Genomic DNA, 14533 nt, shown 5'->3' with positions numbered 1-14533 from the left:
TGTTTCTACACTGCACCCGGCCGCCCCCGCGCTGCTGAGGGTGAAATTTCTGTGTGGACTTGTGTCCCCCCCGGTGCCCTACAAAACCCCCCTGGTCTGCCCTCCGAAGACGCAGGTACTTACCTGCAAGCAGACCGGAACCGGGGCACCCCCTTCTCTCCATTCTAGCCTATGTGTTTTGGGCACCACTTGGAACTCTGCACCTGACCGGCCCTGAGCTGCTGGTGTGGTGACTTTGGGGTTGCTCTGAACCCCCAACGGTGGGCTACCTTGGACCAAGAACTGAACCCTGTAAGTGTCTTACTTACCTGGTAAAACTAACCAAAACTTATCTCCCCTAGGAACTGTGAAAATTGCACTAAGTGTCCACTTTTAAAACAGCTATTTGTCAATAACTTGAAAAGTATACATGCAATTTTTATGATTTAAAGTTCCTAAAGTACTTACCTGCAATACCTTTCAAATGAGCTATTACATGTAGAATTTGAACCTGTGGTTCTTAAAATAAACTAAGAAAAGATATTATTCTATAACAAAACCTATTGGCTGGATTTGTCTCTGAGTGTGTGTACCTCATTTATTGTCTATGTGTATGTACAACAAATGCTTAACACTACTCCTTGGATAAGCCTACTGCTCGACCACACTACCACAAAATAGAGCATTAGTATTATCTATTTTTACCACTATTTTACCTCTAAGGGGAACCCTTGGACTCTGTGCATGCTATTCCTTACTTTGAAATAGCACATACAGAGCCAACTTCCTACACTGCGCTCCTAAAACATCTACACAATAATGTTTAGTAAATGTATGTGGTGTTGACCAAGTAGCTGCTTTACACATTTCAGCCATTGGAATATTTCCTAAAAAGGCCATTGTAGCCCCTTTTTTTCTTGTGGAATGTGCTTTAGGTGCAACTAAGAGTTGTCTTTTAGCTTTAAGGTAACATATTTGGATGCATTTTACTATCCATCTTGCTAAACCTTGTTTTGAAATTGGGTTACCAGTATGAGGTTTTTGGAAGGCCACAAATAACTGTTTAGTTTTCCTGAATGATTTTGTTCTATCTATGTAATACATTAGAGCTCTCGTAATATCTAATGTATGCAGGGCTCTCCCTGCCACAGAATCTGGCTGTGGGAAGAAGACTGGTAGTTCCACTGTTTGATGGATATGAAAAGGTGATAATACTTTTGGAAGAAATTTAGGGTTAGTTCGTAGTACGACTAAGTTTATGTACGTGTATGAACGGTTCTTGAATTGTGAAAGCTTGAATTTCACTAACTCTTCGCAATGAAGTAATTGCAACTAGGAAGGCGACTTTCCATGTCAAGAATTGTATTTGACATGAGTGCATAGGTTCAAATGGTGGGCCCATAAGTCACGTGAGCACTATGTTTAGATTCCACAAAGGCACTGGAGGTGTTCTAGGTGGGATGATGCAGTTTAACCCTTCCATGAAGGCTTTGATAACAGGAACTCTAAATAAAGAGCTGTTCTGTATATTTTGCAAATGTGTGGAAATTGTAGTGAGATGTACTTCTATGGAAGAAAAAGCTAAATTAGATTTTTGCAAATGAAGCAAATAGCATACAATATCTTGTATTGATGCTGAAAGAGGGGTATTTTGTTTCGATTTACAGTAATATACAAATCTTTTCCATTTGTTAGCATAGCACTGCCTGATAGTGGGTTTTCTTGCTTGCTTAATTATTTCCATACATTAAGTTGGTAGTTGTAGATACCCAAATTCTATGATCTCAAGAGCCAAATCGCTAGATTGAGTGTTGGGATTTGGATGCCTGATCTGCCCTTTGTTTTGTGTCAACAGATCTGGTCTGTTTGGGAGTTTGGAGTGTGGTACTAATGACTGGTCTAATAGTGTTGTGTACCACAGTTGACGTGCCCACGTTGGCGCTATGAGTATCAGGATTGAGCATGTTTTGTCGCAGTTTGTTGACTAGAAATGGAATGAGTGGGAGAGGGGGGAAAAGGGGAGAGGGGGAAAAGCGTAAGCAAATATCCCTGACTAATTGATCCACACAGCATTGCCTTTGGGTAAGGGATGTGGGTATCTGGATGTGAAGTTTTGTCATTTTGTGTTTTCGCTGGTGGCGAACAGATCTATGTCTGGCGTTCCCCATTGTTGAAAGTATTGTTGAAGTACTTGAGGGTGAATCTCCCACTCGTGTGTTTGTTGATGATTTCTGCTGAGACCATCTGCCAATTGGTTATGTGTATCCCTGTAATGTATTGTGCTACCAGGAGAGTTCGGACGAATGTGACCCTCCTTGTTTGTTTAGGTAATACATTGTTGTCATGTTGTCTGTTTTGATAAGGATATTCTTGTGAGTGAGAAAAGGCTGAAAAGCTTTGAGTGCTAGGAAAACAGCTAACAAAGTGATTTATGTGTAGCTGTTTGTGTTCGGCCTCCCATTGTCCTTGAATGTTGTGATTGTTGAGGTGAGCTCCCCAGCCAATCATTGATGCATCTGTTGTAAGTATGGTCTGAGGCACAGTGTCTTGAAATGGCCACCCTTTGTTTAGGTTTGTGGAATTCCACCACTGAAGGGACATGTATGTTTGGCGGTCTATCAACAATAGATCTTGAAGTTGACCCTGTGCCTGTGACCATTTCTGTGCAAGGGCTGTATGTTTAGTCTTGCATGTGGAACAATCGCAATACAGGATGCCATCATGCCCAATACTTTCATGACGAATTTGACAGTGTACTGTTGGCCTGATTGTATTTGTGCTAATATATTGTGAAGTGCTTGTATTCTTTGCGGATTGGGTTTGCCAGCTCTTTTTGAGTATTTAGTGTCGCCCCTAAATACTGTTGAATTTGCGCAGGTTGTAGTTTGGTAGTTTATGGAAAACGCTAGGGTGTGCAGGGTTTGTATTACATAATGCGCATGGTTTTGACACTGTATGACTGTTTGATTTTATTAGCCAATCGTCCAGATACGGAAAGACATGAATGTTTTGCCTTCTTAGGTAGGCTGCGACTACCGCAAGGCATTTTGTGAATACCCTTTGAGCTGTTGTTATTCCGAAGGGTAACACCTTGAAGTGATAATGTTTTCCTTGAATGACTAACCTGAGCTATTTTCTGTGCGCTGGATGGATGGGTATGTGAAAATACGCATCTTCGGGGTCTAATGTTGCCATGAAATCATGTTGTTGAAGTAGTGAGATAACATCCTGTAGTGTCACCATGTGAAAGTGTTCTGACAGGATGTAAAGATTGAGGGTTCTGAGATCTAATATTGGCCTTAAGGTCCCGTCCTTTTTGGGAATGAGGAAATACAGTGAGTAAACTCCTGTCCCTATTTGATTTTGTGGCACAGCTTCTATTGCTTGTTTGAGTAATAGAGATTTGTCTTCTTCTTGCAACAGAGTGATATGGTCTATGGACAGCTTGTGTGGTTTTGGTTGAATATTTGGTAGAGTTTGTGTCAATTCTATGCAATAGCCATTGCGGATAATTGATAATACCCAGCTGTCTGTGGAACTTTTGCAGTCTTCCCCCCACAGGTGGTGTGTGAATTGGGAAGGAATGGCAAAAGTCACTGCTTAGTTTGCTGTGAGGCTTGTTTTGATGTTTGATATTTTCCCATGCCTCTGGGGTACTGGCCACTATAAGTGCTTTTGAAACCACCTTATTGGTATTGAAGTTGGTAGGCCGACTTTGGCTGTGAGGTGAATGCCTCGGCAGTTTGGGCTCTAAATCCACCTCTATATTGGGGTTTACTAAAGGATCCCCTGTGTTGTGTGGTATATAGCACACCCATGGCCTTTGCGGTGTCTGAATCCTTTTTCATCTTTTCAATTGCCGTGTCAACCTGTGGGCCGCAAAGTTGTTTTTGGTTGAACGGCATATTGAGCACTGCCTGTTGTATTTCAGGCTTGAATCCTGAAGACCTAAGCCATGCATGTCTCCTTATAGTTACAGCAGTGTTGATGGTTCTGGCTGCTGTATCTGCAGAGTCTAGGGCTGACCTGATCTGATTATTAGAGATGGCTCGCCCTTCCTCTACTATCTGTTGTGCCCTTTTTGCTGTTCCTTGGGGAGATGTTGAAGTATGTCTTTCATCTCATCCCAGTGGGCCCTGTCGTATCTAGCCAACAATGCCGGAGAGTTGGCTATTCTCCACTGGTTGGCTGCCTGAGATGCCACCCTTTCCCCCGCAGCATCAAACTTCCTACTCTCATTGTCTGGTGGGGGTGCATCACCTGATGACTGCGAACTTGCTCTCTTTCTGGCTGCGCTTACAACTACTGAGCCTGGAGATAACTGTTGGGTGATATAGATAGGATCAGAAGGAGGTGGCTTATATTTTTTCTCCCCCCTAGGAGTAATTACCCTTGCTTTTACTGGCTCCTTGAATATTTGGTCAGCATGTTTTAACATGCCGGGGAGCATTGGAAGCGACTGATAAGTTGCATGTGTAGAGTGTATTAAAAATGAAATCATCCTCTAATGGCTCAGTATGCATGGCGACATTGTGATCCGATGCCACCCCAGCTATGACTTGAGTGTAGCCCGTACTATCCTCTGGTGGTGAAGGCTTAGAGAGATAGCAATCTGGGTTATTGTATGGAATGGGGCCTGGATCATAAAGATCCCATGGATCCACATTGCCCTGCTGCGAATCAAATGAGTGTGCTGGTGACTGCATAGGTGTAGGACTAGTAGGGGGAGAGATGTAATTGTGGAGAGTGAGGAGGAGACTGAGGAGAAAATTGAGGAGGTGGAGGTTTCTCCTTTGTTCTTGGCACTTTAGCTGGAGGCTGTGCAGTGTCCAATTCCTTTTGAAAGGCTAATTTCCTCTTTGGTTTTGGAGGAGGTGCGGTTAAAATTCTGCCAGTCTCTTTATGGATGTGAATCCTGGCTTGCCTTTCATCCATTGCCTCTATTTGTGAGTCCTCCTCAGTAGCTTTATGGCTTTCTTTAAGTATTTGTGAAAGTCCATGCTCCTCATTGTAAATAGGCTTTTTCGGCTCCATAGCTGGTTTTTTCGGTATCGAAAAATTCAGGGTTGCGGATGGCCTCGGCTCCGAAAACGATTTTCTCGATTTCAACTCGAAAGAGTGATGTTTGCTCTGCTCAGAGAAAGAGCTTCAGCTCGAGTCCGATGGCTTCGGAGGAGTTGCCTTTCAGTGCCGAAGTTGTGGGTTGGTCACCGAAGTTTTTTTTCGGGTCGAGCCATGGCCTTCCGGCAGTGGCGTCCCCAAGGCCTTATGTTTTGGCTTGGCTGGGACAGGGGCAGGGGCAGGCGTACTCACATGCTTTCCTGTCGTGACCGATATGTCAGGACTCGTGCTCGGAGTCGGATCCTCGAACGGAGACAGCAGTCTGCATGATCTCCTCCTCTTCGATGTCGAGACGTTCACTGCTTTTGGATGGCATCTCGAGTCTCTGTGCTCTTCTGTCTCGGAGCGTTTTCTTGGATCGGAAGGATCTGCAGGCCTCGCAATTTTCTTCCCAATGGTCTGGGGAAAGGCAGAGATTACAAATGAGATGTTGGTCTGTGTAAGAGAATTTAGCGTGGCACCAAGGACAAAAGCGGAATGGAGTCCGGTCCATGAGGCTTCCACGCGGTCTGCCCGACTAGGCCCGAGTTGGGCGCGGGCACCCCAAAGGGCGAGTAAAGATGTTTGATCCGACAGTACCGAAGTGTCGATAGAAGGTGGAACGCAATCGAAACAATACAGACGAGAAATAAAGCGTTTTGAAACTTTTCCGACGCGAACTATCGGAGCGAAAGGAAAAACGTCCGAACCCGATGGCAGAAAGAAAACAATCTAACATTTAGCCGATGCCCATGCGCAATGGAGCCAATGCCCATGCGCAGTGGAGCCAAAGAGGAGGAGTCACTCGATCCAGTGACTAGAAAACACTTCTTCGAAGAAAAACAACTTGTAACACTCCGAGCCCAACACTAGATGGCAGACGTATGCACAGCATGTGTATCTGCAGCTACACATGCCATTGAACATATATTTATTCTCTTTTTTCAGTGTATATGGATTTTTTTTTCCACTGAAAAACCAAAGGTTACAGGAACGTTATAGTTAGATGCACGTTTATCCACACAAAACAACAGAAATTCAGCAGTTTTAGTTATACCTCTAGTTATACTTATGTTAAGAAACTATGGCTAGTTACCTAAAGTTAATTTCCAGCATGAGTTATAGATTCTTTAGAAAAGTATAACTATAAATGCTGAATTTCTATTGCTTTGAGTGGGTAAAACGTGCACCTAACTATAACGTCTCTGTAAACTTTGTTTCCTAACTGAAAAGTAATATATAAATACTGAATGTTAATACAACCACCACCATGCGTGGCAGGGTTGGCTGCAGGACCTGTAGCCAACCCCCCCACATGCACCCAACCCTTCCCGCAGGCAGCCTGAGTGGGATATTTTCTTTCCCATTGGGCTTTGGATACATGGGTACCCACAGTCCTAGATATATAAGTTTTCTTTATTAATTCCAAGACTACTGAATAGATTTGGACCAAATAACAGAAAGAGATCTTTCTGGACCAAGATGTGCATTCTGCCAGATGTGGTGTAAATCTGTTCAGGGGTTGGGACTTTGGTTGTGTTAAAAAACAAAAAAAAGCAAAATCCCCAAGGACAATGGATCGTGAAAAAGTGTTTTCGGGATAACCCCTCCAAACACCACCTCTTTTTTTGGCCCTCACTTGATAAATCACCCCTACACTTCCACACAGCAACTAGTTTTGAACATTTTGTGAAGATTTGTTAAACTGTGCCATTGTTATTAGCAAAACAAAAAACATTTTGTCTATAAGAAAAGTTGGCCCTACCCACTGGCTATTGGCAGTAGGAGATTATATCAGTGGTCCCCAGCAACAGTCACTCTGTAAATGGCTGAGGTCATTCAGGCAGGTTTTTTAATGCCCGCCCTGCAGAGCGCCCTATCTGCAGATCCCATGGAGCCTTCCCCAGTAGGTCTGTCTGCTTCCACACCCAGCTGTGCACCAAGAGTGAATCCCTAATTGCTCGGGTATGCTGACGTCCTTTCCCTATCCTCTACAAGTAAACTACCCTCATCTCCTCGACTTCAGTTGCTGAGGGAAAATCACTTTTGCAACACTAGAGTACCTCCACACAGCTGAACGCAAGCAATGTACAACCATCATCTTGGATCTAAGTCCTGGTGGAAAGAGCGTCAACTGCATGCTCCAATTCCCTGGCCTGACACTGTCCAGCATTCAGCTTCCTCCAGAGACACCACTGTCTCGGAAAAGTCACGGTCTCCTCATGTGTTCTCGGGTACTATGTCAAACCTCGAACATGAAACTGCACCAGAGATCTGTTGAAAATCATCCTTCAAAAGCCAAGCAAAAGTCACACCCAACGCACAGACAGGTTTGAGGGAGTAATGTTTTAGTTGTATGACTACCTGTACATGTGATAGGTGTTACTTCACATTTAATTTCTTCGGCAGCGAGTTTCCTACAAGAGTTCTTTAGCTCAAACCCAAGCTAAAAAAAGGTTGGATATTTTGAATGTAGGAAGTGCTCAATCCATTGCCATAAACATAAAAATGAATGCCTTGCAATCAGTATAGCAAGTAATTACATGTGATTAAATGCTAAATGTCTGTTAAATACATTAAGGCAATTCGAATCATTTTTATCACAGTCCTACTGTTGCTTCAAGTTTCCCAAGAAAGGGAACATTTATTGCCTAACCAGTTCGGATGGAAGTTGCCTCACCATGTGAGCTCCTTTTTTCACAGATAGAATTTGTTTTAATTGTTTAGGGTTTGCATCACTTTCAATATGGGCTCTGCAATCCCCGTGAATGCCACACAAACAGTGAAAAGCAAGGCATTGTCAACTATTTTCTAAAGCAGGCACAGCACAAAATGCAAACTAAAATCTTCGTGAATAGCATACACAAGTAATTATCTACACTATTTAGTGCAACACATGCTTAGCTTGGCCCTAAAGGTTTTAAGCGGCACCAGTTAACAAAATGTTCTTTGGGAACTTACTTTTCCGGTGTATTTTGCAATATCTGCAGCAACGTCAGCGGAAGCAGTTACTATAGGTAAATCTGTATTTATTGTAGTAGTATGAATGGTCCCAGATCCTGAACTTGTAACCAACGAAACTGGTTGCGTACTAGTGACCAATGTTATTGTTGACGTGGAGGTATTGCTCTGTGTGATCTCTTTCTGTTGAACAGCTAAAACAAAAAAGAAAAATTGTTTGAACTTTCTCTTCAAGTCGCCTTCTAAGCTTTATCAATATTCAATATGGTTTACACTTTTGGATGTATTTTGGTTAAACAATTGATAAATTTATGCTTGGCACTTCTGAAACATTCTTTACGAAAACATGGTTGAGGACGTAGACCAAGACCAGACAAGATTCACAATGTAAATTCTCATATTTACATTTAATTTTCATGTGAAGGTTCCGCAGATTCGAAATATACTCAATTCAGTAGCATTAGTGTTCTCAACACAACGTAATACTGGATTTTTGAATGACTGAAAAAGAAAATCTATCGCTTAGTAGTAATATTTGTTATCACTGAATAAACTCTTCCTTGAGTAACAGTAGTCACTGCTATGTCAGAAAGAATGTACCTTCAAACCTTAGTCATTTGGAATTATTGTGGTGATGGTTAGAACTCCCATTTGAGGTAAATGTTAAGGTCTCCAGTGTCGCTGTGGCTTGATTTGAGTTTTAAACACAGCTACGAGCATTGAGCAATCCAAGCACTTGCTACAAAACCTGCTACGGCACAGTTGATGTTGGGGGACAGAATTGTCGCCTGCATACTACACTGGAATGTAGTTCTACCATGAGTGAGCCAAGTGCATGTGAATTTGAAATTCAAAATTTTACTAGCCCCCCCCCCCCCCCCCAGTGAGTGAGTAGAGGCCTGGGCCAGTTCCAGGTAATGTCAAGGTCCAGAAATGGTGCATGTAGCTTGGAGGGGAGCACCAATATGCACTTTTCCAATGATATGGGGCTACTCTCAATATCCGGGGTTACTGACATTTAGTGAAGATGGCAGAGTACCAACATATGTGAATTAATAGGCATGAAAATACCTTTTTATTTGTCAGAAACAAGTGTGGCCTACTGGCCCCACTCGATCAAAAGATCTGTTTCGTTATAGCACCATCTTTTTTGTGCTGATATCCAGTGTGCATTTAAAGGTCAGTATTTTTGTGTGGCAAGTACACAACAATATATGGCAACACAACAAAGTTTGCTGGGAACAGTAGGAGTAATTTGTGATTACTTGTGGTTTAGTACATCAAATGATGAGGAATGATACCGCTTTCCTCAGAGAGCTCAAGTGGAACTGCTTACGTTTCTGTAACCATAGAGTGGAATTCTTTGAGGACCTTAAGTAAGAGATTGCTCAACTTTTCCTGAACTTTGCCATTTGGTATATCTAGAAGAGGGGAGGTGAGTAAGCAGATTCAGTCGTTAGAGATGGAGGAAGTTCTTAGACAAGACCTGTCCATGTATTTGTTTCTGACTGCTACTTCTTGGAAGCTCATGACAGTCAGTTTTTGAGTCTTCATTGTGCTCAAGCACTTCTGCTTGGAAACATAATCATCACTTTCTGCTGTGAGACGCACCCCTTCAGCACTGCAGCCATAAACTAACATTTGAGAAGGCCAGCTAAAATTCTGATGTGGGAACACTCAGAAGAAGCTGTAAGAGGTAAGCCAATCTCCAGAGTGTAGTTCTAGGCAGTGAAGTAGCATACCTCATAGCCCAATATTAACCAGCACTTCTACGATCAAGAGATCAGTCCCCAGCAAAGAGAATACTGTTAGTGGGTCAAAGAAGGGTTTATGGGGTTAGCTTAAGTTGGCCCTGAAGGCAGCTTATGACCCGGTCTCAAATAAAACTTGCTTTGCAAGGCTCACAATTGAAATCTTTTAGTGAAAAGCTGAACTGAGACTGAAAAACAAACGTCAGCCTTGAAGGCCATGCAAGGGTCTTGGCAATGTAAGCATGGTAAGTCTCCTCTTAGAAACCCTGTGTGTCCACATTTTATTTATTTTTTTGGTTTTCTTTTCACCATTCAATGTGAAAAACGAAAGTGTGAGGAAAGAAAGCTTGAGGGCACCACATTAATTGCATAAGACCCATCAAAATATAAGGGATTTAAAATAAGAGTTTGGACTTGTAAGGGGAATACAGGGGCACAGTGGGATAAAATTAGTGTCAGAAGCATGAGGACAGTAACTAATGAACAAATAATTACCTCTGGTAGCGCTCTATGTGCTGGTTATTCTAAGTGTTGATTCATCATTTAAAGAATATCCTCAGGACCTTAGACCAAATCCAGAGAATATACTCAGCAATGCTCCAAAGTTCACATAGGTTTCACCGTTTGGCTCCAAAAGTGACTTGTTCCAATGTAGAAGAGATGCACAAAGCCACATATATGCACCACCACTACAAGGTAATGTCTTGTTCCTTAAGCACTCAATTGGACCCAACTGTCAAGGCAGTAGAGTAGTGCATTATGTGTGTATGGATGTCCACGCTGCAGCCTGGCAGATGTCCAGAACCGGCAGAAAACCCTTCCCATGCCAATGCAGTCATAACATCCTTGGCCCTAGTGGAATGAGCCTGCAGGTCTTCAGTGTGTTGCTTCTTGGTCACCACATAGCAGATGCTAATGCAGAGGACTATACCTGCCCAGCCCGAGAGAACTTCCACAGGGAGACAAAAAGTTTTTTTTGTATTTTTCAGTGTGCGACTACAAGCACACCCATCTCCCGGAAGATCTAAGAGGAGAATAGCGTAGTCACTAAAAGTAGGTCATGCATGCACCACATGTTTTTTCTTAGAGGTGCCTCACGCGCTGACGTATGTTGCAGTGTTGTCTATATGTAGTATGTCTTGTATTTGTCTTTCTACGTGGATTGTAAGTGCCATTAGGCTGGGTGATGGTGGCAACAGTACCACACCAGAGAGATGCATTTAGCAACTTTTACTCCTTTATTATTTCTTTCTTCCACAGGTTTACCCAGCGGAACAACGATACCTATGGGTATTATTTAATTTAAGTTAAGTTAGTTGAATATATTAACCACACCACAGAGCATGTAGTAATAGTGCTTTCACTAGCGGTAGGTGTACAAGGAGTGACACTAGGGAGTTCACCTTGGTCCTGATGAGGAGTCTAGGGGTAGACTCCGAAACATGTAGACCATTTAGGAGGTAAGGTACATAATATACGCCCCTCTCAACACCCTTTTTTAACCATACCACCCCTGTGAGACGTATTAAGTTAGTAATATCATCCAGAGGGTGGTATTTTTTAACTCACCAAGACCCCACCACCCCTATCCCTTTTAGCATTCTCATTGTTGAAACCATCAGTGCTCCGTCGGTACCAGCACGCCTCGTTCTGTAGCAGAACGGGAGGAAACCCAATGATGAAGCATGCCACTAAGAGGAAACCCTGGTAGGTGAGGGTTTTTCATACAAAAACATTTTTTGTCTCCCTGTGGAAGTTCTCTCGGGCTGGGCCTTTCTGTAAAATTACCAAAGCTCTAAGGAGGATAGACCCAGTCCCATTAAACCCTCCTTCTCCCCTTTATTTATCCTTTTCTACATTGCCTGGAAAGGTGGTGATGTAGAGCAGTTGTACTAAACGTGCCTACAGTTCACTCATGTGGCTAGCTAAGGTGATAGCAATTAAGAAGATTACTTAAGAGCGTCAGTTGCAGTGTGCAGCTGTGCACTGGATCATAAGGCATGCACCCAAGAAATGTCAGTTCTAAGCTCAAGACCCATTGTACCATGATGAACAGCTCAGGAGGAAAATGCATCAGACCTTTGATAAAAATGCACCACAGAAAGTGGTTTAAACAGAGATGGGAGATCAAGATAACATGACTTACTGGGCTAGCAATTAAACAAACAACAACATTTGAAAATATGGCCTGCAGTGGGTAGCCTAGATGGGCACCACATCAGGCAACAAACTTAGCTCAGTGTAGATCGACTTTGTTGAAGGGCATCTGGCTGCAAATATCTCATCGACTACTTCCACCAGGTTGGACACATTAACTGTTGCCACTCAGTCTCTACAAATAGAAGTGTACATTGTGAAGACTTAGGTGCAGAACATTACCCTGTTGATGAGACCGGAGGTATTCCAGAAGCAGATTGGAAGGCAAATGCTCATGGGCTCTCAGTACCATATTCTCCCTGTCCAGTCCAGGTCTATCCTCGCTATCCTCAGAACTTGAGGCAGGAGACACAGTGGTGGGAACGTGCCCAGGAGGAATGTGTCCCATCACAGTCAGAATTAATCTTTGGATGACTTCCCTGAAGAAAACCCCAGTAACCCAGTGCACAGTACACTTGACACTGACTTCTCACCAGTGGGTCACAAATTTATCTGGGCATACTCCATTGGTCAAAGCTACCCCTGGTTACCATTGAGTGGCCATGCCACTCGTGATCTGCAAGCCAACATCTTCTCAAACATTCAGAGACCCTGCCATATGGCGGGCTACCAGAAAGATGCCTCACTGGTCTAGGCCTTCCAGAGATTCAGGTTCACCTCCTTCCTGCTTGTTGCAGCACCACATGGAGGCCATATTGTCCGGGAGGACATGCACAGCATTCCCTTGGTTTATGGCAGGAAGGCTTTCAGAGCCAGACAAATAGCTCAAAGCTCCAAAAGGCTGATGTTGTGCTGGCTCTCCGCAGGAGAGCGGAAGACAATATTCTTCACCTTCCCCCAACCAAACAATTACACGTCTGCCACAACCATGTGATCAAGGTAAAGAAGGAATGGTGCCTGCTGCAGGTCAGGTTTGTATTTGGCTGCCACTATAAAAGATTCTGAGCCATTTCCTGCAAGAGCTGGATGAAGTCAAAGAGGAAGCCCTGATGCTGGGTATGAAAGTGCAGGTTTTACTGCAGGGACTACTTATACCATCTGGTGTTCGGAAAGGATACACAAGGTTAAAAGTTCAAGAAGCCTCAGAGTTATCCTCATTGAGACCCATGATAGAGCCCAACACATTGGGATCATATCCTGAAAGTCCCAGACTTGCTGTATTGGTGGAAATATCCTGAATGCAAGCATTTCCAGGACAGCCTCTATGAAGGGTATGACCTGTTTGGGAGACAAGTGAGACTTTAGCTCATTAATGGAAAGCCCCAAAGTTGTCAGGAGCTCAGTGGTCACCCAGAGGTAGTCAACAAATGACTTTGGGGAACTGCTTTGCGGCAGCCGATCTTATGGGACCACATGGAACCACTATATCCAAAGGTTGGCAGTGACCACCACCATCACTTTTCTGAACATCCACAGAGCTGAGGAAAGGCCGAATGGGACCATGGTAAATTGGAAGTGTTCCAACCACACCATGAATCACATATATTGCTGGGAGGTCTGCAGGATGTGTATATGGAAGTATGTGGCCTACAGTTTCAGGAAAGCAGGGACAACATCCAGTCTTCTGATTCGAGAGCAGGAAAAATCTGGGACAGTGTGAGCATCTTGAATTTTGTAATGCTGCAGAATGGCATTCAGTGGACAGAGGGGCAGGAGAGGCCTGAGGCTTCAATCTTTCTTTGGTACAAGGAAGTACTATGAATAACACCCTCCCTCACTGAAGCGGCACCCATTCAATTGAATCCTTGGCCAGCAAACCTGCGGAATGGTCCTCTGGCAGCACTCTGATGTGGGGGCAAACGAGGTGAGGAGGAAATGAAAAGCAAGGCACAGCCCCTCTGAATGATATGCAACACCTACCTGCCAGGCATGATGAGTCACCAGTTGGGGAGGAAGTCATATCCTGCTACCTACGAGCCAAGCATGGGTTTGTGAGGGCAAGTTAAAGCAGTCTGGCAGTCCCTGCTTAAGAAAAGGTAGGGGTAGAAGAGAGCTTTGCATGCTGGTGCAAACAGCCTCGGCCACCAGTGTAACTCCTGCCTGGAAGGATGGGGCCTGCTGCTGCTACAGGGAAAGATGACGTTGTCTACAGGCTACCCCCATGGAATAACACCTAACCTTCCAGTACTGTCAGTGAAACTGCTTACCAGGAGATGAGAGTTCCATGGATCGTGCTTTGATTCGAACGTCCTTACATTGTTTGAGCCAAATCAGCCTTCTTCCCAAATAATCTAGCACTCAAGATATACTTCGACGTGTCCCGACTATCATACATCATTTGATCCAGTGAGGGGTTGAGATGTTCCTGGAAGGTTGGCAAGGTTTTCCTAACCCTATGCCATAAAGCATGGGTTGCCTGCCCAGAAGACACACCACGTTTCAGGATCTTCAGGCCAAACTGGCCAAAGAAAACAATCTCTCCATGAATGCATTAATATGCTACGACTGCCTCTGGAAGAATGGTCTGAAAGGCTTTAGGCTGACTTTGCATATCACTTTCTCGACCATTAGTCTTTAAGGCACTGGATGCCCTGTCAGACAATCTAGGTCAGCGGGCTCCAACTTATGTTACCTGGCAACAAATC

The 14533-nt window shown here is 43.8% G+C and overlaps 1 protein-coding gene across 3 annotated transcripts in view; it reads right to left on the bottom strand.

The window, feature by feature from the left end:
• The window catches only part of ZMYND8 (zinc finger MYND-type containing 8), a 602889-nt gene that overhangs the window by 173812 nt on the left and 414544 nt on the right, over nt 1-14533 (bottom strand). For all 3 annotated transcript variants that reach the window (XM_069243462.1, XM_069243464.1, XM_069243463.1), the window contains exon 16: nt 8041-8234. In XM_069243462.1, coding sequence (XP_069099563.1) covers nt 8041-8234 — 194 coding nt within the window. The remainder of the gene's footprint in view (nt 1-8040; nt 8235-14533) is intronic.

This window comes from Pleurodeles waltl, chromosome 7 (genome assembly GCF_031143425.1).
Source record: "Pleurodeles waltl isolate 20211129_DDA chromosome 7, aPleWal1.hap1.20221129, whole genome shotgun sequence".
Taxonomy (NCBI): domain Eukaryota; kingdom Metazoa; phylum Chordata; class Amphibia; order Caudata; family Salamandridae; genus Pleurodeles; species Pleurodeles waltl.
This window is presented reverse-complemented; position numbering and strand designations above follow the sequence as displayed.